At 35.8% G+C, this 27,887-nt stretch overlaps 1 protein-coding gene across 2 annotated transcripts in view; it reads left to right on the top strand.

The window, feature by feature from the left end:
* The window catches only part of LIN7A (lin-7 homolog A, crumbs cell polarity complex component), a 149,805-nt gene that overhangs the window by 34,060 nt on the left and 87,858 nt on the right, over nt 1–27,887 (top strand). The window contains exon 2 of one of the 2 annotated variants that reach the window (XM_050749262.1): nt 17,596–17,714. The exons of the other annotated variant lie outside the window; for it this stretch is intronic. Within the exon in view, the coding sequence (XP_050605219.1) occupies nt 17,596–17,714 (119 nt within the window). The remainder of the gene's footprint in view (nt 1–17,595; nt 17,715–27,887) is intronic. 2 annotated transcript variants of the gene reach the window in all.

Genomic DNA, 27,887 nt, shown 5'->3' with positions numbered 1-27,887 from the left:
AGTTTTCATTTTAATTTTAAAATAAAAATCTTAGTGATGGTCTTGCCAACATAGGAAAAAGTGTAAAAGATTATTATAAACATAGAAAAATATCTAAAGTCTAGGACTAGGATTTATACTTACTCTATAAAATCCCAAAATGCTCAAAATCACTAACTGTCAGATAAATACATATTAAAGCCATAGTAAGATATATCATACATCAGTCAGAATGGCTATTATTAAAAAGTCAATAAACATAGCAGGTGTTGATGAGGCTGCAGAGAAAACAGTTTATACACTGTCGATGAGACTGTAACTTATTACAGCTTCTATGGAAAACAGTATAGCGATTCCTCAAACAACCGAAAATAGAACTACTATTTGGTCCAGCAATCCCACTACTGGTTATCGACAAAAAGGAAAAAAAAAAATCTTTATAAAAAGAAGATACCTGCAATTGTATGTTGATCACACAATAGCAAAGATCAACCTAAGTGGCAATCAATGAATAATTGCGTAAATATAATGGGGTGTATATACACCGTGCAATACTATTCAGTCATAAAAAATAATGAAATCATGTCTTTTGCAGCAACATGGATGGAACTGGAGGCCATTAAGTGAAGCAACTAGGAAACGAAGTCAATACCACATGTTCTCACTTATAAGTGGGAGTTAAAATAATGTGTACCCATGGACATAGAGTGTGGAATAATAGACATTGGAGACTTGAAAGGATAGGAGGGTGGGTGATGAAAAATTACTTAATGGGTACAACATACATTAATCAGACAATAATAGCTACACTAAAACCCCAGATATCACCACTATTCAATATATCCATGTAATAAAATTGCACTTGTACCCCTTACATTTAATTTTTTATCTCTCAGTTGTTATTTTATTATTATAAAGTACTCCACTCGGTTTTTAATATTTTAATGTTTTGATAATGTTTAAATATTAAAGCAGAACGTTTCTTTGATGCCTAGTCTGTTTGTCATAGATAACTTTTGTTATTTTGAGGTATGTTTCTTCAACATCTAGTCAACAAACATTGAAGAAACAAACGTACCTCAGAATAATAAAAGCTATTTATGACAAACCCACAAACAACATCATACTGAATGGGTAAGAGGTCAAACCATTCTTGAGAACTGGAACAAGATAAAAACACCCACTCGCACTCCTCCTCCTCAACACAGTACTGGAAGTAGCCAGAGCAATCAGGGAAAAGAAAGAAATAAAAGGGATCCCAATAGCAAAAGAAGAAGTCAGACTATATATCTTCACTGACAATATGATTCTATACCTAGAAAATCCTAAAGACTCTGCCAAAAGTCTCCTAGAACTCATAAATGACTTAAGTAAAGTGTCAGGGTACAAAATCAGTGTACAAAAACCAGTAGCCTTTCTATACACCAACAACGTCCAGATCGAGAGTGAAATCAAAAATACAATCTCACTTACTATAGCCACACACAAAAAATGAAATACCTAGGAATACAGCTAACCAAGGAAGCAAAAGATTTCAATAAGGAGAACTACAAACCACTGCTGAAAGAAATCAGAGATGACACTAATAAATGGAAAAACATTCCATACTTGTAGATTGGAAGAATCAATATCATAAAAATAGCCATAGTGTCCAAAGCAATTAACGCATTCATTTCTATTTGTCTGAAATTACTAATGACATTCTTCACAGAATTAGAAAAAAAACTATTCTAAACTTCAAATGGAACCAAAAAAGAGCCCAAATAGCCAAAGCAATCCTAAGCAAAAAGAACAAAGCTGGAGGCATCACACTACCTGACTTTGAACTATACCATAACGTCACATTAACCAAAACATTTTGGTACTGGTACAAAAAAAAGAAAAAAATAATAATGACACATAGATCAATGGAACAGAATAGAAAACTCAAAAGTAAAGCCACACACCTACAATCATCTGATCTTCAAAAAGCCTGACAAAAACAAGCATTGGGAGAAAGACACTCTCTTCAATAAATGTTCTTGGGTATAACTGGGTAGCCATATGCAGAAGATTGAAGCTGGACCCCTGCCTTTCACTATATACAAAAATTAACTATAAATAATCTCTTATACTGCCCTGTAGTAATAATGTTCTCGACAAAATAGATGTACTATTCACCATAACAACTTCTGCAAACATCAAGCTTTACTTTGCCCTCTAATTACCCCTTAAAGATGTAGATAGCACCACACTGACCTCATCATACAACTCTCAAAGTAATGAAGAAAATGGATGACAGTATGATATAGCAGTGATAAGATAAAAGAGGAAACATTATTAAGGAGCTTTACAGCAGAATTATATATCAAAGTGTCAGTTTAGATAAAAATATTCATCCATTTGCTAGTATAGGATGTATTTGAGGACAGGAAAAGTTAAATTTGCAGTTTCTTTATAACAAACGCTCCGAAAACACCCAGAAAACTTGATGGGGTGTCTTTTCAGCAATTTCCTGATAGGTTTTCTCTTCCAATTCCCTGAATGCCATAAAAGGGAACTGGGATTTACTGATAATAATTACAGGGAAAAATCTCTCAATTTTTACAATGCGCACAGATGGAACACTACCAATATAAAAGGTAGTTTGTTTTTTATGTACTAAGCTAGGAAAATGTTACAACTGGTATATTTTTGTGCCTTGCATTTTGACATGCCAGCAATAATGAGTTAACTCTTATATGAGAGATCATTAGACAGATAAGAAATTATGGAAGTAAAGGTAAAATACATATACTTCAAATTAAGTTAAACTTGAAGCTCTGTGAAAGGTGTTCTGTTTTTTCACCTAGCTGCATCTGAAATCAATTGAGGTCATAGATGGAATGTAAATAAGGAACAGTGTGGATGGACAGGATGGGAAGCCAGCAGTGCACTGTTGAGTTTTATCATGTTGCTAGTCTGTTACATAGCGGTTTTATTTTATTCCTACAGCTGCACTTCTACTGTACTTAATTAGGTAGTGCATAAGTGCGCATCATATTCATTTTCTAAAAAAAGTTGTCTGCATGTAAACTGTTGTAGTTTGGATAAGGTACTTTAAAATATCTTCCCCAGAGAGCTTAAAAAAATGACTTCCCTAAAAATTTTCATGAGTGCTAATAAAATGAATTCCAACCTATTTTCAAGTCATACCCTTCTGTTCTTTTCTGCTTCACTTATACAACTATATTTAATCATTATAAAAAGATGGAGTCCAGTTCCTTAAATCCTCATCTTCTTAGAATTCATATTTGTAAGGATTCTGAATGTTTTCAAATAGAGTTTGACATGGCATCATTGTTAACTAGTGAATACAAATACTTATATAAATAGAATATGAAAATTTGATTTAATACAATCAATTCTATTCAACAAACAGTCTTGCCTGACATAACACATACTCTAAAATCAACTACACAATCGGCCATAAAAGAATCCTCAGCAAATTCAAAAAAACCAACATCATATCAACCACACTCTCAGACCACAGAACAATAAAAATAGAAATCAATATTAAGAAAATTGTTCAAAACCATACAATTACATGGAAATTAACCTACTCCTGAATGACTTTTGGATAAACAATGAAATTAAGGCAGAAATCAAGAAATTATTTGAAACTGATGAGAACAAAGATATAACATACCAGAATCTCTAGGACACAGCTAAAGCAGTGTTAAGGGGGAATTTTATAGTGCTAAATGCCCACATCAAAAAGTTAGAAAGATCTCAAATTAACAGCCTAACATCACACCTAGAGTAACTAGAGAAACCAGAACAAACCAACCCCAAAGCTAGCAGAAGACAAAGTAACCAAAATCAGAGATGAACTGAAGGAAATTCAGACATGAAAAACCAGACAAAAGATCAACAAATTCAGGAGCTTGTTTTTTGAAAGAATGAGATAGATAGCGTGCTACCTAGACCAATAAATAAAAAAAGAAGATCCAAGTAAGCACAATTAGAAATGACAAAGGGGATGTTACCACCATCTCCACAGGCATACAAAAACCCCTCAGAGAGTACTATGAACACCTCTATGCACAAAAACTAGAAAACCTAGAGGAAATGGATAAATTCCTAGAAATATACAACCTCCCAAGATTGAGCCTGGAAGAAATTGAATCCTGAACAGGCCAACAGGAAGTTCTGAAATTGAATCAGTAATACACAGCATACCAACCAGAAAAAGCCCAAGATCAGACGGATTCATGACCAAATTTGCCCAGATATATAAAGAACTGGTATCATTCCTACTGAAACTATTCCAAAAAAATTGAAAAGGAGGGACTCCTCCCTAACTCATTCTATGACGCCAGCATCATCTGATACCAAAACCTGGCAGAAAGACAACAACAAAAAAGAAAACTTCAAGCCAACACCCTTGATACACATAGATGCAGAAATCCTCAACAAAATGTAAACAAACTAAGTCCAGCATCACATCAAAAAGCTAATCCATCACAATCAAAAAGGCTTTATCCCGGGGATGCAACATTGGCTCAAATGTACACAAATCAAAAATTGTGATTCACCACATAAACAGAACTAAAAACAAAAACCATATGATAATCTCAATAGATGTAGACAAGGCTTTTTATAAAATTAAACATCACTTCATGTTAGAAAAAAACCTCCAACAAACTGGGCATTGAGGAAACATACTTCAAAATAATAAGAGCCATCTATGAAAAACCCACATCCAACATCATACTGAATGGGCAAAAGCTGGAAGCACTCCCCTTGAAAATGAGAAAAAGACAAGGATGCCTTATCACCACTCCTACTCAACATAGTACTGGATTAGCCAGAGAAATGAGGAAAGAGAAAGAAAGAAAAGGCATCCAAATTAGGAAGAGAGGAAGTCAAACTATCCCTGTTTACAGACTATATAGTTCCATACCTAGAAAACCCCATAGTCTGTGTGCAAAAGCTCTTTGATCTGATAAACAACTTCAGCGAAGTTTCAGGATACAAAATCAATGCACAAAAATCAGTGGCATTTCCATACACCAACAACATTCAAGTTGAGAGCCAAATCAAGAATGCAATCTCATTCACAACTGCCACAAAAAGAATAAAATACCTAGGAATACAGCTAACTACGGAGGCAAAAAGATCTTAACAATCAGGATAACAAAACACTTCTCAAAGAAATCAGAGATGACACAAACAAATGGAAAAACATTCTCTGCTCATGGATAGGAAGAATTAATATTATTAAAATGGACAAACTGCCCAAAGCCATTTACAGATTCAGTACTATTCTTATCAAACTACAATTCTTGAAATAATTACAAAGAAAAACTATTTTAAAATTCACATGGAACCACAAAAGAGCCCAAATAGCCACGGCAATACTAAGCAAAGCAAAAAACAAAAAGCCACAAAGCTGGAGGCATCACAGTACCTAACTTCAAACTACACTATAAGGCTATAGAAACCAAAACAGCGTGATACTGGTACAAAGACAGACACAGAGACCAATGGAACAGAACAGAGAGCCCAGAAATAATGTTGCACACCAACAACCATCTGATCTTCAACAAAGTTGACAAAAACAAGCAATGGAGAAAGGGCTTTCTATTCAATAAATGGTGCTGTTATAACTGGCTAGCCATAATGCAGAAGATTGCAACTGGACCCCTTCCTTACACCACATACAAAAATCAACTCAAGATGGACTAAAGACTTAGATACAAAACTTAAAATTAAAAAAAAAAAAAAAACCCTGAAAGATAATCTAGGAAATAAAAATGAAAGCTGAAACAGAAAGGAAGGTAAAAGACAGATTTAGCAAAGACTTCATAATAAAGATATCAAAAGCAATTGCAACAAAACCAAAACCTAACAAATGGGACCTAATTAATTTAAAAAAACTTCAGCACAGCCAAAGAAACTACCAACACAGTAAACAAACAACTTACAGAATCAGAGAAAATACTTGCAATATTTTGGTTTTGCAAATAATAAATCAGTATTTAATATTTGATTTAATGCAATCAATTCTATTCAAGAAACAATTTTATTTATTTATTTATTTATTTTATTTTTTTGAGACAGTCTTACTCTGTTGCCCAGGCTGGAGTGCAGTGGCACGATCTTGGCTCACTGCAACCTCCGCCTCCCAGGTTCAGGCGATTCTTCCTCCTCAGTCTCCCGAGTAGCTGGAATTACAGGCGCCCGCCACCACGCCGGCTATTTTTTGTATTTTTAGTAGAGACGGGGTTTTGTCATGTTGGCCAGGCTGGTCTCAAACTCCTGGGCTCAAGTGATCCACCCACGTCAGCCTCTCAAAGTGCTGGGATTACAGGATTACGCATCCAGCCCCAACAAACAATTTTTAGGTGTCTGCCATGGTCACAATTCTATACTGGACACCAAAATTGGTAGGAAACAGGTGTTCTAGGATTTAGCATAACGAGGGCAGGCAGTAGATTGTTCAACTTCCTTCAGACATGCAAAAACAGATTACATTTTTGGAAACAAGAAAATATGAAATAAGCTAATTTAACTGGGATTAGGAATAAAGCTATAGTTGGCTGTAAGGATATAAAAAATATGTACAAAATTAAATACAAAAGTGAGGTAAAAATACAGAAAAAAGGAAAGTCATCAAATATAATAAAGAGGAAAAAAATGAAAGCTGAAACAGAAAGGAAGGTAAAACTTTTGACTTCATGATGTCTTGGGTAGTGGTAGGCAAATCAAACTTCAGTTTTAGCTGCTTAGGAAAGAAAATAAGAATTAAAAAAATAAAAAATAAAAAAAGGAAAGAAGAAAAAGAACAAAATGCTAAATATAGTTCCTAGGAAAACTGGGAATGCATTATTGACTTTAACCACATAACAGCAATTGTTTAACAAAGTAGGCTGTATCTTAAGCTTTGTGTATCTAAAGATATGTTTATTGCGTAGGTAATCAATTTCAAATGAAGTAAGTACCTCTAGAGAATCTCTTAAGAACTATAGTTTTTCATTTTGTATCATATATTGTTCACTTCATTGCAGTAGGTCTGAGAAACACTTTGAGCAGTCAATACCAGGATTTTGTCATTATATAAATTCATGACTCTAGTATTGTCAGACATTTTTTGTGATCCACTTCAGTGTTGTCCCAAATCCCATGATCATTTAGTTTTTGATAACAAATATAAAGTTGGGTATTTTCAACAAAATCCTGAGTCAGTTTTTAAAATTTAAACACATTTAACTTGAACCAGTTCTTCCTTGGCTTTGCCAATTAGTCTGCATTTGAGGAACATGGCAAGTTGTTGGCAGATTAAAGTAGAGATGAGGCTCAGATGAGTAGGACGCATCGATTGTCATGTCTCAGTAAATTCTAAATTGACAGTTTCCTTTCATATCACAGTGACAGAAGTACAAAGCATTATTTACCATTTATTTTATGTTGGTACACATGCACTGTTGTATTAGATTTTTCAACTGAGCATTATTTGGTAAAATGTTTAGGCACCTCAAAAAGCTAGTAATAAGTCAGTATTTCATGAGTGTTTTCAAAAATACACTCTTAATGGGGACTTCTGCAATACCGTGCAGGAAATACTGACCTATGGCTAGATATAGTTGTTTATAGCTGTTCTACCTAAACTTTCGTTCCTCAAGTATACATTTTTAAAAGGAGGACATGTAGGCCAGGCGCGGTGGCTCAAGCCTGTAATCCCAGCACTTTGGGAGGCCGAGACGGGAGGATCGCGAGGTCAGGAAATCGAGAACATCCTGGCTAACATGGTGAAACCCCGTCTCTACTAAAAAATGCCAAAAAAACAAACAAACAAACAAAAAAACTAGCCGGGCGAGGTGGCGGGCGCCTGTAGTCCCAGCTACTCGGGAGGCTGAGGCAGGAGAATGGCGTGAACCCGGGAGGCGGAGCTTGCAGTGAGCTGAGATCCGACCACTGCACTCCAGCCTGGGCGACAGAGCAAGACTCCGTCTCAAAAAAAAAAAAAAAAAAAAAAAAGGAGGACATGTAGTACCTTATGAAAGGAAATTTGAGTTGCAAAATTTATTTCCTGAAATTTTACATTTCTTCTTCTAACATTGCCACTAACAGAACAGGAAGTGAGGACTCACAGGAGTAAAGGTTTAGGAAAAGACACAGATCTCATAAATGTGTCATATGGGAGGCACAATATATCAAAATCTCATACTTATATTTTCATTTAGACCTCATAATAACTGTATAAAGCTGATATTACCACCTTTTATAGTTTCCACGTCTCTCCGACTTTCAGGTCTTTACTCACATTCTCCACCCACTTGGTGCAGTGATGAAACATTTTACATAATCCCTTATTGACCCAAATTTAGGGATCACATACGGAAAGGAAGAGAATAATGGGAGAAAATGCCACCCTCGTATTGTTTTCTTTAAAAATAATTTTGTCTTCAGGATTCTTCTACCTCGTTATTCTGGGTACCTATTAAATTTATTGACACTGTTTGCTTATAGATAAGGCAATAGCCACAACTAATTATGAAGCACTGCTAAGACACATGACTCTATTCACTAATACATCATTTTTCTGCCTAACATTCATTCTGTGGACACCGTCGTCATATGGCTGTGCACGACGTTACACTACCAATTCTTCTTCCACCCAACTGTGCTTTAAAACTGTCCATGTGTCATTCCCACTGCCACCATTCTAGTGTAAGCTTCCACCATCTTTTGCAAAGGCCACTATAATAGCCTATTTTGTAACTAGTTTCCTATGTACACCATTGGTCCATGATAATTAGTATTCCAAACAATGTTCATAGGGATGCTTATAAAATGTGAATCACTCACATCATTCTTCTGCTGAATACTTTCCAATGGCTTTGTCTGGCAATTCTACAGAAATCTAATCCTCTAATAAAGTCTTTGTCCAAAATCTGACTCCCAGTTACTTGTCAAACTTTGTCTCCTCTCCCGCAGTGTGCTGGCGTTGGTGTTTTCTGGCTTGTGAGAGCTGAATATTCAAGAGTTTTTCAAGCCACTGATATCATATTGGTAACTTGAAACTGTCTGTGGTAGGAATATGTACACCACAGATATCAGTAACTGCTGCAAATCAGGACCCTTTTTTGGTCTTTGTTGATTCATTTTGGAGAGCTAGTGTTATTTATTTACCAGCACATCACTGTTACTATTGCTTGTTGCCTTGATTACAGTGTTCCACCCACACTGGTTTTGTCTGACCTTCCACATGCAGGCTTACTCCCTCACTTTAGCATCTCTGCCCTTTCTGTTCTCCTGTCTGGATCCTCCTCCCTTGGATCTTTACATGGCTGACATTTCCAGTCTCAATCCAAAGGTCATTTCCCAGAGTGGCTTCCATGACGATCTTAATCAAAAGACCGCTGTAGGTTACTCCAGTGTCTCTATAGCATCAATCTTATCCCTGAAACCTAGTAAAGTACCTTTAAAGTCACCTGCTTCCCTGGCAGCTAGATTGTGTTTGGTTGAAAACCAAACAGTGAAGCATATATTTTTTCTCACAGACAAGAATCATGGGGTTGGACAGTTCAGGGCTAGTACAACAGCTCAGTGAGGACATTAGGCCTGTGTCCTTTCCTTCTTCCTACTCCACCATCCTTAGCACTTGGCAGTTATCTTCGTGATCACACAATGGGAGTTTTACCTCCAAGGCACTTCAAGGCATTATAACTGTAAAAAGAAAGGGGAAAGAGGAAGGTCGCAAAGACGAAAATGTTGAAGGCTTGTGCCAGCAGTTTGTCCGTTTCAAAGGCCTTCCTGGAAGCCATACCCAGTGACTTTACACTTAAAACAACTTGGCAAAATTGCAGTAGAGTCTAGAAAAAGAAGTGCATTCTCTTTTCAGTTTCTGTAGTTAAAGATGGCAAGGGATTCGAGGGTTGTGGATAGCTTTGGGATAGATACTTCATATTGTTAGCTTGAGTGCTCAACTCATTTTGTGGAATTAGTGAACAGTAACTTTAAATGACCCAGCTGCATCATTATCCACGTTCCAGCTTTGGATGCTTCATAAGTCAAATTCCACAGTCTAAATGTCAATGGGGTTAATGAAAACTCATCATTAAAGAATGAAAAGATAATTGAACTCCTCTAGATCATTGTAAGCTCATCCCTTTTAAATTCTAATATTTTTAAGTTCCAATATTTTGTTCTTGTTTTTGTTTTGTTTATAATGTTCCAGCTATTTTGAAGGAAGTCTTTTGACAATGTGGAACTTTACTATCAGGCAATTCATGATGATGTGATCATCTTTCAATGATCCACTGTTATCACTATAAACACATTGGTAATACTGTAATGTAATATGAGGCTTTTAGCAGTGTTATAACTGTTTACCCAAGCTCACAATGGTCCATGTTGCTGTATCTAAAAAATAAACTTGCCATATCTTTATTGTTTTATTTTGAATCCCTTTTCTGTGGCAGGGTAGAGGAATAAACAAGAGCGCAGGCACTGGAGTCAAACACAGCTGGTTTTGGATTCTGGCCTCTCCATTGTTAGCTGTATAGCTTTGGGCCAGATGATTCATCTTTCTGAGCCTTAGTTGTTTTTATCTTTCTTTAACTGTGCAGTATAAATAAGAGTAATCTCTTAATATAATAGTAAGGATTTTACATGGTGATCTAAGTAAGACAAGTAAGCACTGAATAAATGATGGCCATTAACTCACTTTGTTCTGGACCATGTATTAAACTCAGTGACTGTAGAGTGCATTTGTGAACCACTTCCTGCGTCAGAATCATCTAAGATGAGTACTAAAAGAACAGATTTTAAGGCCCCACTTCTGCCTCTCTTTTTTTACGTCTCAGTTTTTAATATTCGCTTATATGTAGTTTTGCTTTCTGCGGTTTCACTTTCCAAAATTTCAGTTACCCTCAGTCAATTGCAATCCAAAATTATTAAATTGAAAATTCTAGAAATAAGCAATGCATAAATTTTAAATTGTACACCATTCTAATCTGGCACCATCACAGTCCATTCTGCCTGAATCTTCCCTTTGTCCAGGATATCCGTACACTACCTACCTGTTAGTCACTTAGAAGCCATCTCAGTTATCAGCTCAACTGTCACAGTATCACAGTGCTTATGTTCAAGCAACTCTTATTTTACTAATCATAGCCACAAAGTGCAAGAACAGTGATGCCGACAATTTGGATATGGCAAAGAAAACCCATAAAGTGCTTCCTTTAAGTAAAAAGGTGAAACAGATCGACTTAATAGGGAAAGAAAAAAAAAGGTCAGATGCTGAGGTCACTAAGATCTGCTGTAATAATGAATCTTCTATCCATGAAATTGTGAAGAAGGAAAAAGAAATTCATGCTGGTGAAGCACCTTAAACTGCAAGTCATGGCCACAGTGCATGATAAGTGCTTAATTACAATGGAAAAGTCATTAAATTTGTGAGTAGAAGACATGAACGCAATTGTGTTTTGATAGACGACATTTGAGTTTACTACTAGCTGTGCTTCTAGGAATCCATTGGGGATCTTGGAATATACTCCCTGAGAATAAGGGAAAATGCCTCTAAATGGTCCACGGGCAAATTTGTATGTTAACTAAAATTTAAGAACCTCAAGCAAGGACTTGTTGATCAGATTAGCTTAGAGAAGGAGAAGTTCCTGGAATGATTTTAAGTGTTTGGATTCCTAAGCCACATCTCAAATGGAGCCCAGATTCTAGAGCCGTATTGCCTAGACTCAAATCCTAGTTCTACTTCTTACGAGTTATTTCCTTGGAGAAGCAATTTTAACTCTATGGATCTGAGTTTCCCCCTCTACAAAACAGGGATAATAACAGTACCTACCTCCAAGGGCTGTTAAGAGAAGTAAAATGTTTAGAACAAGGACATAATCAACACTATATGTGACAGTAATGAGTATTAGAAGTAACATTGTTATTAGGATTCCCAGTGTGTATCTCAGGCCATCAGTGATTCACAACATGACTATAGATTATAATCACTGGTGCCTGAAAGTCCTGATTCCCAGGCCATGCCCCAAACTGAGGAAGTCAGAAATACAGGTATATATGAGGAGGTAGTATCCAGACATCTATGTTTTTAGGGCTCCCAGGTAATTCCACTGGACAGTGAAGGCTAGCACGTAAAACTCTCCAGGTGACTCTGATGATCATTGAGTACTACTTGTCAGAGGTATACTGATAGATAGAATAAAGGTGAATCTTTATGGAGGAGAGAAAGATTAAGAACTCAGCCTCTGACCAAGAAAGCCTACAGAGTACAGAGCTATGATAAAACTACTGAATGTCAAAGAAGAAGCTTCTAAAAGTAAAGCCATGATTGAAAAAATAATAATAATAATAGGCACAGGGTTTAGAATCACTCAGATCTAGATTTGAAACCCAGATTTTCTACTTGTTAGTGAATTACTTAAACTCTCAATATTTTCCTTGGCATTATAAGGATTGTTATAAGGATAAAAATGGGTTAAAAATGCAAAGCTCTTAGCATACAATGACCTCCATATCATAGATGTTCAGTAAAAGTTTACTACGGTTATTATTGCTTTTAGGAGTAAGGATTAATGGAATGGGAAGTGTGAGGGAGAGGAAAGGGGCAAGTGTAATATGCAAGTATTTGCCTTATGCATTGAGAGAGTGGTATTCATCAGAGGTGGTAGACAATAGGAGTAGGTTCTAGGAAAATAATCCTTCTTGCTTTCGTTGTGCTTACCTGGCAGCCTCTCCAGTTCTTATGTATTTTTCCTCTTGATCTGAGTTATACTAGTAAACCCAAACTTCTCTGTTACTAATCAAATGTGATAGAAGAGTTTCATAAAACAAGCATCAGGAGGTTCTGAACAAGAACCTAAGGGAACTGTTATAAGTAAACCACACACACTTTATTCCAATAGATTTAGGAATAAAAGTATGTTGCTGACTTGAAGCCTTCTTTTGCTTCCTTCCGGAACCTGGCCTTGCAGGTTTCTGATATTCTTACAGAACTTAAGGGTATCAGAATGCTGTTTAACACTCCAGCCTCATATCCGTTTATCACTCCCACCTATTTGTTTCCAAAATGGCTAGGCCTGGCTGGAGGAACTTGATCTCTCCCACTTCAGGTTTTCAGACTTCCTTTGGCTTTTACCACCTGCTGTGTATCCCTGACATTATACTGCAAGACTCCCGTGGAGGGGCACCCACTAGATGGCTTACGGGGTACCCCAAGATGGTATAGGCTCCAATGGGCACTGCTTTTCAGCTGTCTCCCTCTGCTCAGACAGAGAGGGCAAGCGGGTCACCAAATTCATTGCCTGTGCCACCAGGAAAGAGATGCTAGTCTCCCTTCTTTCAGGCACACCCAGTAGCTACAATTGTTTCTGTCAGAGCCTTCCTTACTTAGTTATTGGAAGAGAAGCAAAAGACCCAGTAGTGTGTCAATTAATGATTTAACAATTCTTTAATTTTCTATCATCTCCCAATGACCTCTTATGAGGACTGGGAAAGGCCTGTGGTTAATAGAAAAGGGTTGGCTCAGCTTTCATGAGTCTTAATGGAGACATGTCTGGTTTCCTTGATGACTCTTTTTTGAATAATATTTTTCTCAGCTTTCAATGGTCTTAGAAATTATCTGGAAACTGAAAAACAAAAATTAAAAAACCAACAACTTGTTTAGTAGATTCCACTCCTAGAGATTTTGGTTTAATTGGTCTGTGGTAGTAGGTCAGGGATTTAAAAACTTCACAGGTGGTTCCAATCAGCAGCCTTTGCTAACGACCTCCTTAACACTAATTGCTGTCACCTGTGGGCTTCTAGGACTAATTCTGACACTCGTCAAAGAATCCCATTCAGTACCATGTTACAGACTGTATTAGAAGAATACTAGAGAGTACAACGGTTTCTGGAATTCTGGAATGAAAGAAACCTAAAAAAAATCATTTTGCTCACTCTTCTCTCTCTGGGATCTGTAAACTAACAACTACAGAATCACTTTGAGCATGTACTTAAAAGGCATATTCTGGGGACTTATCCTTACACCTTCTGAATCAACATTTCTCAAATGCGGTGAGGATTAGGCATCTGCATTTCAATGAGCTCTTCTGGGTGATTCTTAAACACATTCGTGTTGAGAACCAATAATCCGTAGCAGAGGTTCTCAACCCTGGCTGCACTTTAGCATCACCTGAAGGGCTTTAAAAAGCCCCATGACCAGCCCCCCCACTCTGTGCCAATCACATCAGAAACTATTCAGGTGGGACCAACCTAGGTATTTGTGTTTGTTAAAGCCTCTCTGGTTGATTTTAATATGCAGTTAAGGCTGAAAACCACTGTTGTGGAGATTCTGGTTTAATTTGTTTGGCATAGGTTTAAGACATTAGTAACTTCTAAATGCACCCTAGATAATTTCAATGCACAGCCCAGGTTGAGAACTACTAAAAATATTCAGGTTAGTATCATTTTCAATTTTGTTGGACTTCACCCAGTGTGGTCTCTAATACTCTTCAGCCTGCACATTTAGGCTTGCCTTTCTCTTCTAGTCCAGATCAAGCAAGGCTTGAAGCAAGGCTGATAATAATCTGGAGTTGTAGATTCACGAGAAGTTACAGGTTCATGCAGACACAGACCTCTAACACCTGCCTTCCTGAGCCAGTCTCATCAATTAATCCATCATTCATTCAACAACTGTGCATTAGACACTTGATATTTGTTAGGTACATCCTAAAATGTATGGCATATCCTTGATGTTAGGTACATCCTAGGATGATATGTGCTAAGACACAGAGATGTGGAATTCTGTGGATGCAATGAATAAGATATTTTGTTTCTGACATCTGAAGAAGTGTATACATTCACAGAGATAAAGGAGGGAGATGTACCTGCAAACAGAGGGTAGTAATTATTATAACAGATGAGTGAACAAAGAGCTGTAGAAATGCAGACATGATAGCAACTGAAGCTGCTTCAGAGAGTCAGGGAAGACGTTGAGGAGATGGTTTTTAAGCCAAGTCTGCCCTTACATGGCCTTAAACACTCACCATGATGTGATTTCTGTCTACCTCATCTCTCGCCACTCATCCCTTGCTACTCTCATCCTGTTTTCAGCGTTAGCTATAATAAACGCCTTTTATTTCTTTGAATATCCCACACTCTCTTAACAAGCCTTTGATCTGCATTTATTCCCTTTGTCTTGAACATTCTTCCCTCTTTCTCCACTTACACCTCCTACCTAGGACTCTGCTTAGCAGTTATTTCCACAAATAGATCCTCCCTGACTTTTTGATGATGATAAATGTCTTTGTTATACATCCATGGACAAGCCTGTAGTGCTTCATTTATAGAACACACCCACTTTATTGCATGTCTATGACTCCTCCCCTTCAACCCTGTGAGTTCTATGAAAGCAAGAGAAAGGAGCTATCTCCTTCACTGCTGTCTCCTGTGCACAGCCCAGGGCTAGCACTACTGCATGAATGAATGAATTGAATTTCAGGAACAGGGAATGCTATGTGCAAGGCATAGGTGTGGAATTCTGTGGCACGTCCTAGCAACAAACAGCAAAAAGTTGGGATGGCCCCACTGTAGGATGGACAGGAGGAGATGTTCTGAGATGAGCAAGAAGTCGGCTGTTAATAGCCTTATATGTAACCCTAAGTGTTCTGAACTTTACTCTGTAGGGAGTAGGAAGCCAGGGAAGGTTTTATGTGCAGGAGAATAATAATTAGGTTTACCATTCACGATAATTACTATGGAAGCAATGTGGCGGATGGACTGAAAAAAGGAGAGTAATTTAAAGGAGATCAGTTAGGAGACATTCCAGTACTGCAAGTGAGAAATGATGAAGACTGCCCTGAGAGTGATGGGGCTCTTTACAAAAGGCAATTCCGAGATAGAATCTACCGCACTTGCCGACTATCTGCATGCAAAGGGAGTGTGAAAGACACCATAGTTTTGCTTGAGAAGGTGACTTGTTTGGAGGAAGAAATTTTTGGAAATATGAAACAAAAGAAAAGAAGAGCAAGTTTTAGGCGGAAAAAAAATGAGGTCAGAGAGTTCCATGCATCCATGGGCATCTAGGTAGAATTTTTGTTACTGTTGTTTTAGAGATAGGGTCTCACGCTGTCTCCTAGGCTGGAGTCCAGTGGTGAAATCATGGCTTACTGCAGCCTAGGTAGAGTATTTTTTGCAGTTAGAAATGCATAAAATCTCAGCTTGGTACCTTATTGATTGTGGAAGTATCTGGTTTTGCCAAATTGACTATGTAGACTTCCCGTTTATGTACTAAAAGGTAGACTTTAGAAACTGGCAGTGTCACATTGATTCAATGATTTGTGCTACTTTGGCCCATGACTGGCAATCAGAATGACTACTTCAAAGACAGTCTCCATCAAAGTCACTTTTTGTTATTTTATTCAGTTAGATACATACACCTATGCTAACCCCACCCAGATTCTGAGGTGCTAACAATTTTATTGTAGGTGGCTGTGCTATTATATTTCTTTCTCATTAGATTGTGAGCTTTGAAAAGGGGTATCATATTCTTGTTAAGCTGGCACCAAGCATTAATAACAGAAACTCAAATTACTGGATGGATGGGTGAATGGATAAATTTATGAGCTGATGGCAGGGATGTAGGATGCTTTCTGGAGCTAGGCACTTAGGAATCGAAAACCTCATATCCTATAACATAAATGCCTCAGTGGTTTTTCAGTGAGTTATTTACTGCAGCCACAAGGATAGAAGAGCTCACCCATAAGTATTTTTAAATGGCCCTTTATTGAATTATTTTCTCTTGGCAATATGAAATAATCCAGGGAATTTTAAAGTTTATGGCTATAAAAGACTACATGTTTCTTGATACATGAACCTTTGATATTGTTAAATGAAAGAGAAGCATTTAAAATAACTGTTACTGAAAACTCTTGTTTAGTACTGTTCTAAAGGCTGGTAGATGGGCACATGATCAGACTTTTGTTTTAGGAAAGTAACTTTGTGGACCATTTGAAGAGGTTGTAGGAGAAGAAATAATTCCAATTGGACAGAGGAGAGATGACGAGGGTCTGGAATAATCCAATGGCAGTGAAATGGGAAAAGTACATTTATTTTATTCACTATGATGTACTATACCCTGAGGATACAATGGTAACCAAACCAGACAAGTTCCTACCCTCAAGAAGTTTATAGACAAACTGCAGAGATGCACAGCAATCCATTCATTATAGTAATACATGTAATGTTGTAGCTATGACAAACTGAAATAGGAAAGGAAAAGTTGAACTGAAAGGAAGCATCTCAGGTAAAACTGACAGAATTAGTTTTGTTTTTGCAGTATCAGAATAAATAATAGACATGTGTCCAGCTCTTCTTTACTGACATAATATTCAAACTCATTTGTATGACACAAATTACATGAAATCCCATCAAAGAAAATGTGTGAAGTGACAAATGTGTGGAACAAGTTAAAATGACCTTTAACCAAAAGATGAGACCAATAAGCTATGAATATAAATTCTGATTATGCAATTTAATTCCACTTGTTTTTCAATGTCATCATCCAGTTGGAATAATAGTACTATGAGCTGATGAGATACAATTTATTCTAGGTTTCTCTATTTTGGTTTTTTTTTTTTCATTCAGATGTTGCAAGAGCAATTGAATTACTGGAAAAACTACAGGAATCTGGAGAAGTACCAGTGCACAAGCTACAATCCCTCAAAAAAGTGCTTCAGAGTGAGTTTTGTACAGCTATTCGAGAGGTATGGCACTAAGATTTTAGTAACTAAATTCAACCATATGTCTTCTTCATAGAAAACATGTCTTTTCTACACAAACAGTTGAAATTGTTAAGATTGGAACTACATTTTAATTTTTTGTTTTTAGCTCCTTGGACAGATGATAAAATATAGTTTAGCCTGCTAAATTAGATCCAGCCAGGATTTATACATTCATATAAAACCAAATGTTGATCTTCTGGTACCAATGAAGGGACTGCGTAGCAGGTGACTGTTGCATGTAGTCTATGCTATTTAGTGGTCACATGAAGCCACCTAGAAATTCAGGTAGAACTAGTTATCATTAATAGGGGCTGAGGTTGTCTAAAAAGAACATACAATTAATTCTTTCCCAGGGAAATCTGAAGTAGTAACCTCCTACTGACTAAACGTTACTGTCTAAGGCAATGATGGAAAATATACAGTTAGGCTGGTATGTCTTTCTAACAAATCTACATTGTAATCCTTTCTTGACTAATGGTTTCAAGAAGACTAAGGTGAAACAAGTATATTGAAATGACTATTTGAATTTTGTATTGACTTTGAGTGGGATTGACCATTCAACTAATGAATTTAATTGGTTACAAGATAAGTCACTTGAGATCTATAAACTATATTGTTTTACTTGGTAAGCCATTACTCCTTCCCCAATAGGAACCAAGTAATAATTCATTAGTTAGAACCCAAAGTCCATAAATCCATTTGCCCTGCCAAAAGTCCTCAATGTTGAATTACCTACTGTTATTCTCTCCAAAGTCTGTTGAAACCGATGACTACCTAGAGAGTTTATTGTAGCATAGGGCAGGCACCTCTCATGAATGCTTGTGTCACTCCACCTTTCTCTTTACAAGTCTTCTTGTGGCTAATGTATATTCTTTTACCTCAACAATACCAGTTTAGTCACTAGGCAGGAAAGATCAAGGTAAAGACATACAAAACTTCTCACTACAGATTTAAACTGGTGCCTATGCAATGCATGTAAAATTTGACCTTTGTCGGAATTTGTTGACTTATGCTGTGCTTGTGCTAAATATTTATCAGGTGAAGTGTTCACTATTTAATTTTTGTTAATATTGAACACAGCTTAAGTACATAACCATAATAACGTCTCTAAGTTTTAACCTATGAATTTGATTGAAGGCTGTAAGGAAATTTCTCAGCATATGGATTCTTTGCCATTAGCTTCCCCTCAGTGGGAAAGGTATAAAATATCTCAAAACTGCATGAGCGTCCTCTTGATTACAGGTGTCACTCCTGTGCTCACTCTGTAGACCAAGGCCAAATTTCCTATACTCTGTTTTCTTCCTTCACAGAGTGCCATTCCCCCGAAATTTGATGGCCATTTTTTTTTCCATTTTAGAGATTCTACCATCTCTTTTATGTCTTAGCATTCTGCTTTCCACAGAAGTAACCAAAGGATAGGATACATCAAATATATACCTCTGCTCATTGAGTACATGGCTTATGATGAATTCAGAGTCTCTACTACCATGGAACTCACAGTCTAATGGGAGAAGACTATGATAAATAAATGTACAATGCAATATCAGAGTGACAAGACTGGAGAGAAATAAAGCAGGATTAGAGGGGTCTGGTTGAAGCTCTATTATTTAATGTGGTCAGGAACAAAAGCAAATAAATGAAAAAAAGAAAGCAAAAAAGTAATGGAACAGTCACACAAATATCAGGGCTCATAGTGTTCCAGGCAGAAGAAATCACAAGTGCAAAAACCAAAAGCTAATATGTATGCAGTAGAGTTAGCAAGGTAGGCTTCCTAGAGGTAGCTGGAGAGGAGAACACATAGGTCCGGCAGGCCATATAGTAAGAACATTGTATTTCTTTCTAAGTATGATAGGAAGCCCCTGGAGAGTTCTGACCTGATTTTATTTGCTTTTTGAAAATGTGTGTCTGGATGCTGTGATGAGACTACAAGTGTGAGTACAAAAGTAGAAACAAAGAGAGACTAGTGATTAAGTAGTGAGTAGATTGTGTGAGAGATGAGATGATAGCAAACTTGGACAAAGGTGGCAGCACTGCAAAATGGGAAGCTGTCTGATTCCAGATATATTTTTTTAGAGCAAAGTCAACAGAAATTATTAATGAACTGGATGGCGATATGGAATGTGAAAGAAAGAAGACCCTATTGAATCTTAGGTTTGGGCTTGAACACTTGAATGAATGATGTTATAATAAGGTGGACTAGTTTTGCAGAAGGCTATCCAGGAACTCCATTATGGACTTAGTAAGTTGATGATGCTTTTGAGATATCCAAGTAGAGATGTCTAACAGGCATCTAAATCTGAAGGTTGGGGGAGAAGTTGGGTCTGGAAATATAAATGTGGTATAGATATCTGTTCAAATAAACACACCAGCCTTTTTTTCTTTCTTTCTTTTTTTTAGAGTTTGCTAAGGAAAATGAGAATGAAATTAAAATGGAAAGTAAATATGGGGGCTTTGTTTAGGCATTATAAATCCATCTAACAAACTCTTCCCATGGTAAAGTGTGTGCGTCATTGGTAGTCCATAGAAGTCTATAACTGATCTATAGACAGTTTGGCATTTTCACAGGGAAAGCAGATGATGTAATTTATCTACCTTACCTTTTTTAAATTTGAACTAGTAAGATTAATTTTATATTCACAGTAAACTCCTTAGTAATAATATTGTTCTTAAAGGCAATGCACGTTATAGAGGAATTGTAAAAGATTACTTCATCTTGGCTAACATTTTATGGCCATTCATATGATATTGTTTATATTTGCTAAATTTGGAATTTTCTTTATTATTCTTATTGCGTTTATTTACATTTGCTGTGGGAAATAATAATAGTAGCAATATATAAACAATGATTCTGAATAATATTATGAATCTTTCTAGTAAAAAGTTATTCAATTAAAATATAAAATATAAATGCATGTTGCCAGGTAGGTGAAACCAAATGCCAGTAAAGAAAAGTGCAGTTATAAAGTATGATAATAAATGTCTCAAAGTTACATTTAGTGAGCCTAGAATACTTCCTCTCTTGGTGTCTTGGGTACTGATTGTAATACTGCCAAAAAAAAAAAAAAAAAAAAAAAAAACTTCGAAGTTTTGGTTTTTTATTCAAATAAAGCTCAGAATCTTTGTGGTTATCTGAGTTTTTCAGAAATATTTGCTAGTTAATACTTTTCCTTTTGAAAGTTATTGATGTTGTCATGCAAAACAGAAAAGAACAAAAATGACAGTGGCATCATTCTTAGTTGCACTCAGCAAAGCAAAAAGAGTTGCAGGTCACACTTTTGCCAACAAGATTGTAAAACACAAATTATGCTCAAAAAAGAAAGCAGGACAAGCTTTTGCCAAAAATATTTTTATTGCCTTACATAATAGTAGTTAGTATTATATGTTGAAATAATTCCATATTTTGCTTTACTTTTGGATGAAACCACTGAATCAGCTCCTGGCATATGTGCAGCACCTATATGAAAAGAATAGTTTGGTAAAATTTTAATTTTTTAACTAGAAATAGATGGCCTTAAAAGAGATTTGAAGCTCCCTTAACTATATTTTTCTATAACCTGTAAGAAAGCATGAAAGTATATGCTGAGATCAGTACTGAAGGAAGACCATCTACATGTACAACTAAGAAAGGCATTCCTCTGTCAAGAAGTAACTTACACTTGAATGCAAATCCTCACATATCTTTATTCACAGAATACAGACAGTGGTAAGCAATGCTTTTCTTAGTCATGTTTTATTGCTGAAGGATCTCTAAAGAGCCCTGATCAATATTTAAATTGCATCTAATCTGTGCAAGTGATTTTAAAGAACATGGCAGAGAAATGGGCTGACACATGATACTACTTTTCTATAATGAGATGTGCTGGCTGATAAGAGCACATTTACACAAGTTTTTGAATGAGAGATGAAATAAATATTTTATGGTACCAATATTCTCAGTAAAGATCATTTCTGTGATTTCAAGTGACTTCAAGCTTTAGCTTCACACTGTATTTATTAATTGAATTAGCCTAAACATATAAATAGTGTTGAAATATTATGATTATTAAATATTGATTTTTGAATAAAAGAATTCCCTAAGAGAACTGAATTGCAGTGCAAATAGCTCAATTGTCAAGAGTTAGACTTTGCCCCAAAACTTCATGTTCTTTGTGCCTCAGAGAAAGAAATCAATAAATGTATAAGAGATCATATTTTAAGAAGACATCTAATACAAAGAATACAAAGAATACAGAATACAAAGGAATTATTGTGGCAACCAAAGTAATAAAAAAAAAAACAATCTGTGTACTATCATCATCTTCTAAGTTGTAAAATGAATTATTCATGCTCCTGCTTTTCAGGATGATGTGCTCATTGACTTGGAGGGTGACGTACTGCTAACAGTGGTCTGTTGTAAGGACTTACTCGCACATTTATAACTGCTATATGCAGGTTTGAGGCAAAAATGCAGAACAAAATGTCATAATCACCAAAAACTGCCGCCTTTGGCCAATCACCAAACTGAATGTTAGTATTTTCTAAAGCAGAACTATAGAATAAGAAAATAAATCAACCCTATAGGGAATGACTGTCATTTTGTGATAGTAGGATTTCAAAACTGGCCTGGTTCTCTACTTCTTTGTGCACGCTACAGTTGAATTTCTCCATCCTCCCTAAAGCTATCTATGGTTATGATAACTGCTTTAGCTAATCACATGTGAGTGGAAGAAGCTATATGTTTCACTTCTTCATAGGAGCCTATGAGTAAGTAAATGGTTTGCCATGAGTAAATCTCTCTTCCCTTTGCTAGGCAATGAGTAAGTTTTATATGATAAATTATCAATCAGTCTGGGTTTAAGAATGAGAAAATAAAAAATATAGACTCTAGCTAACCTTTTATGAACATATAATCTGAGCAAGAAATAAACCTTTGTTACTCTAAATCTCCAAGGTTTAGAGATTATTGTACCTCAGCATTACCCAGGCTGTCCTGACTGATGATACACAATGATCAAACCAGATTTATTTTGGCAAAAGGTTATAAGCAGCATCAGTCCTTTAATTGCTATAAAACAAAATCAATGTTTTAAAACTATGTTGTATAACCTGATACATCTTTGAAAACTTATATGAAATTTGTAACCAATATAAGTACCTATGGCCATTAGGCGGGTCACAATTGTTAAAATTTTAAGAAAGTTGGTTCCCAAATTTTATTTGCTTCTTGTCTCTCATTTTCTCCTACTTTCATTATTATTTTTATAAAGGGATTTTTTTTTGTCTTATGAAATTAAAGATATAATCAAGATAGGAGAAATATTTGGAGTTTATCCATCTACTGTTCAAGTGCTCCTGGTCCCCAGTGAGAATTAGTTTTTGAAGGGAATGGGAATTTTCACCACAATGCCTCCCAAGAAGGCTACGTGGGAAAGGTCACCGTGAGACATTCTGTCAGATCAGAGACAGAAGCAAAGTCCTTAGAGTAGTGTTGTGGTCAAATTGACCAAAGTTTGAATCCCAACTTGGCTACCTATTTTTGCCTTCTCTAAAATTGTACTTTTTAGTTTAAAATAATGGACTAATACCACCAGTCTTGCACTGATCCTGCTAATTAAATATCATGTATGTACAGCTACCTAATACAGTGTGTGGTAGCCAATAATTACACAGTCAATGGATTTTATCATTATTAAAGAGTAGGATCCCACATTATCTCTAAGTATGGTGTTTTGGTAAGTTACGGAATGAATAACAGATAGAAAGAGACATGGTAGTTTCCATAAGCTGAATCTAAGAAAACACACAAGACTAGTATATTTATATTCATTACCCCACCGTCAATAATTAAAATAAATTGAGCTACTGCACCCTAATTCCACAACCATGTGAGAAGTAGCATTACGACACAAGCTTTTGTTCTTGATGCTCTTCAAATTACTGTCTATTAATGTCTTAATCTACTGTGTGGATGAAAACACAGAAGGAAAACTTAATCAGCTTTATAAGACAGCCAATGCTTAGTTGGGTGATACAACCTAGATTCAGAATTACCCTAAGAAAATACATACTTGGCTAATTAGTGACAGTATGAGATAAAATAAGGATAATAGGAGAAAGAGGAATTGGAGGAAGAAAGAATGGGAGAGAGTGAAGGATGAGAAGGAGAGAGGGAGGGAAGAAAAAGGGAAGAAGGAAAAAGAAGGGAAAAACAGGGAGAGAGGGAGAGAGAGAAGAAAGAAGGAATGAAGGAAGGAGGGAGGGAGGGAAGTAAAGCTGACACTGAATCATAACTTATTGTAATATAATGGAAAAGTGCAGAAAGAATATTGGCAATGGATTGTGACAAATCTGGATTCACATCCTTGCTTGACCACATCATTTTGTAATCTAGTGCCAAGTTACTTAATTTCTGTGATCTTGGTTTTGCTTATTCTCTTTTTTAAGGTAAAATGTGACAATAATAACTTCATAGAATTGTCAGAAAGATTAAATAAAATGAGATAGCACATTACATACCTTGACTAATACAGTGCCTGCCTTAAAGAGTTGACAATTAAGAAATGGTAGCTATTGTGGTAAAAATCTTGATGGATTTAGTGATAAAAAGCTAAAATTAGAAATATTAGTTAAGAATCGCCATTGTCATTCACTATTTTTCTGAAGGGCCTAGCCACTAAAATAAGTCAAGTGAAACATAAAATAGGTGTAAATATTAGAATAAAAGAAAAATGATAATAATGTTATTATTCACAGATGATATGATCATATATGTATAAAATCCAAAAGAACCTATAGAGGAACGATTAGCATTGCATTTCTTTACATAATTTCACTCCTAGATACTCAATAAAATATGTACATATGTATGCCAAAAAAGAAATATTAGTTAAGAATGAGAAGAACAATGGTACTATAGTTCTTGATCATTCAAAAAATGCAAAATTTTTAAATAGATGGCTCCAAACTTTCAGATAGATATTAACACATTGTAGTGGTTGTAGAAAAAGGAAACCAGCATGAAAAGAGATCTGGATACCTTGTTAGATGACAAGAAGTTACGAACTTGGTGATATTTAGCCACATAAAGAGAAAAGTAATGTGTAACATAAGGTTTACCACCCAATAGTGGGCTCATTTGTAATACAGAAAACTTCCTATATAACAACAGCAGAGATTAGATGGTACATTTCAGATCACTTTAGAAAAGGGGTATTTTAGTTAAAGATCATATACAGACTTTATGTTGTAGGTTAAGTAACAGCATATATATATATATTATATATATAACTTAGCTTTATTATTTTTGCTTTTTGTACAAAAAATTGTTTATGGTAAAATATGTTTTTTGTTTTTTAATATATTTAATCTTTTAATATTTTTATTGTTTTAAAATATTTTGATCTTTTCCTTTAAACATGGACAGAGTAGCACGTACTTTTTCACATAAAGTTACTATCCTTGTACAATGACATCTGGAATGGCATTGCTTTCATCAGAATTAATGAAAATGCATCTGACATTATGTTTGTGCATATCTCTTTCTGTTCACATTAAACTTAGCTTAAGTTGGCAAATGTCAGAGAAAAGAAAGATGATGGCTCCTACATTTCCTTTTATTTTATTTGCATTGCTAAATGTGATGGGACACAAAAGCCAGACTGTTTCTTGTGTGATAAGTTTCCTGCCAATGATAGGATGAAGTCAAGAAAGCTTATTTCTGAGCATCCTGAAAATAAATCACAGAATATAGATTTTTTTTTTCCCCTAGAGAAGAAGTTCAATTTTAAAAGGATGGAAATTTACCAAAACTTATATTTTCCCTAACATGAAACTTTTGACATGTTTCCAATCAAAAGAAACCATAAATAACTGGAGAAAGCTTTATCATTTCAAGTCCTCTAGAAATGCTTGAGCTGGTGGGTTGCTTAGAATAAAAAAAATCAATGACACCTCTGTTCACTTGCTAGAACCTACTCTTGAACTCTGGTATTTTGCCAATATTTCAAAGCCAGTTATGGTGAAAATAACAGCTGTGTCATTCCCATTTGGCATGCAGCTGGGTGAAAACTATGTTTCAGTAAAACTCTGATTTTTATCTCTCACCTGAATGTTTGGTGTGTGTGTGTGTGTGTGTGTGTGTGTGTGTGTGTGTTGCTTCCTCCCAACAGAGTTTCTTATCAAGCAAAACTCCTAATGGAACAAAAATCTTGATACTGCAAGTACATATGGGGTACATATGGAGTTTCTTGATGCAAGATCCAGCGTAATTAATCTGGTGAAGACAGAGGTTCCACTTTTCACAGAGACATACTGCCCTCACCATCAGCATGCATTCGTGTGAAAGACACTGATAATTATCCTAAAAAGATGCTTTGCCTGCTCTGTTAAAAGCAACCTAATAATTTCACAGCCATAGCCAGAAATCTAGAGTTTCAAAAGTTTTTATTTAGAAATGAAGCAAAATGTATTCTTTTTACTGTCAGAAGTTTTTTGGCTTTCCATTGGATAAGTGTTAATGCGCTTGGCTGAACTTGGGTCAGAAATTTAATTTTATTTATTTTTTAAGTAAAGGAGAGCTGAATCTTAAAAAAATTTGACAAGAGAGGTTTATCTACATCTATAAGGAAGATGTTAGGCAAAAAAAAAAAAATGAGGCTAGTCTTTCAATTTCAGATTTTCTGGTCTAGTAGGGTGACTCTGGAAAGAACTGTTATTTTGGAGGAAGAAATTAGAGGTAAAATCTTGTGACCTTTCCATTGACATAAAAGTGCTGAAAGAAAGACTTTAGTGAGGGCAAGGGAGTTGAAAATGAGAAGGACATGTAAGTTTGTCCACGGAGAAGATCTACAAACATCTGTAAAGACTACAAAACTCTTTTAAAAGTTATTTCTGCTTAGACTACATAAAACTGAAAGAATTAAAACATCTTCCCTTACTGACAAAGGCTGCATTGTTGACACTAAGCTTTCCAAAAATAATTACATTTGACTTGAGGACAAAGGGTTTCACAGAACCTGAATTCACCTTGAAGTATCTTGGAGAAAGCTCAGGTGTCTTGACAAAAGTCTACTCTGCTCTGACTGATAGGGAATTTAATTCTGTTTGATACTGAAAGCTATGTGAGCTGCAACTTTGAGCACATACTGCTATTAAAACAGATGAAAAATTGTTTGGATACTAAAAATAACACCAATATTTTCATATAAAGGAAGGATCACTCTAAATTTTAACTTACTCCTTTTTTTTGTTGTTTTTTTGGCTGCTCCATAGACACAGCAGAGCTATCCCAAAGGCAGAGTGTCCCAGAGTAGCCTAAATTTTAACTTCTTATTAAGCCAAATAAAACAGCCTTCTCATTGAAAACTGTTTTAAGCTGAAACTATGTTTTCTTTTTTATATATGATTTGCTTAGTAATTTGCATTTATTATTGTTTTATTTAGAAAGAGGTCATCAATTTTTACAAGAAAAATGAGTCACATAATTTTTTGTAATATGTGAAATAACTCAATGTCAAATGCAAACAAATAAATAAATGACATGAACATTTACACACATGAGTGGATTTTTCTTGGGATAACTTCACAAACTTCATTAGATTTTCTAAAGTGTCCATGATATCTCTTCTCTATCCCACCCCTCTCCTACTCCCCAATAAAGACTAATTAATAAGGGACTATAATATCAGTTGAAAAACACTGCTCCACTAGGTAGTCGATCCCCTGTGGTCCTTCCAGTTCTGTGAATCTATAGTTACATAGCAAGCAATCTATGCTTTTCTTCACATAGATTACATCTACATGAAAAGGTGAGCATGTATGGATACTTGGAATATGTAACTATGCAAGACTGTGTGAATGGGGTAAGAAAGACAGGTACTATGAAGATTTTTTAACTGATAAAAAATAATACTACAGAATAAATGTACTTGTGAGAGGTGAAGCCAGCTGGACTTCTGGGTCGGGTGGTGACTTGGAGAACTTTTCTGTCTTACAAGAGGATTGTAAAATGCACCAATCAGCGCTCTGCACCTAGGATTGTAAAACACACCAATCAGCACTAGGTGGCTAGCTAGAGGTTTGTAAAATGCGTCAATCAGCACTCTGTAAAAACGCACCAATCAGCTGTCTGTGGCTAGCTAGAGGTTTGTAAAATGGAGCAATCAGTGCTCTGTAAAA

The sequence above is a fragment of the Macaca thibetana genome, chromosome 11 (genome assembly GCF_024542745.1).
Source record: "Macaca thibetana thibetana isolate TM-01 chromosome 11, ASM2454274v1, whole genome shotgun sequence".
NCBI lineage: Eukaryota > Metazoa > Chordata > Mammalia > Primates > Cercopithecidae > Macaca > Macaca thibetana.
This window is presented reverse-complemented; position numbering and strand designations above follow the sequence as displayed.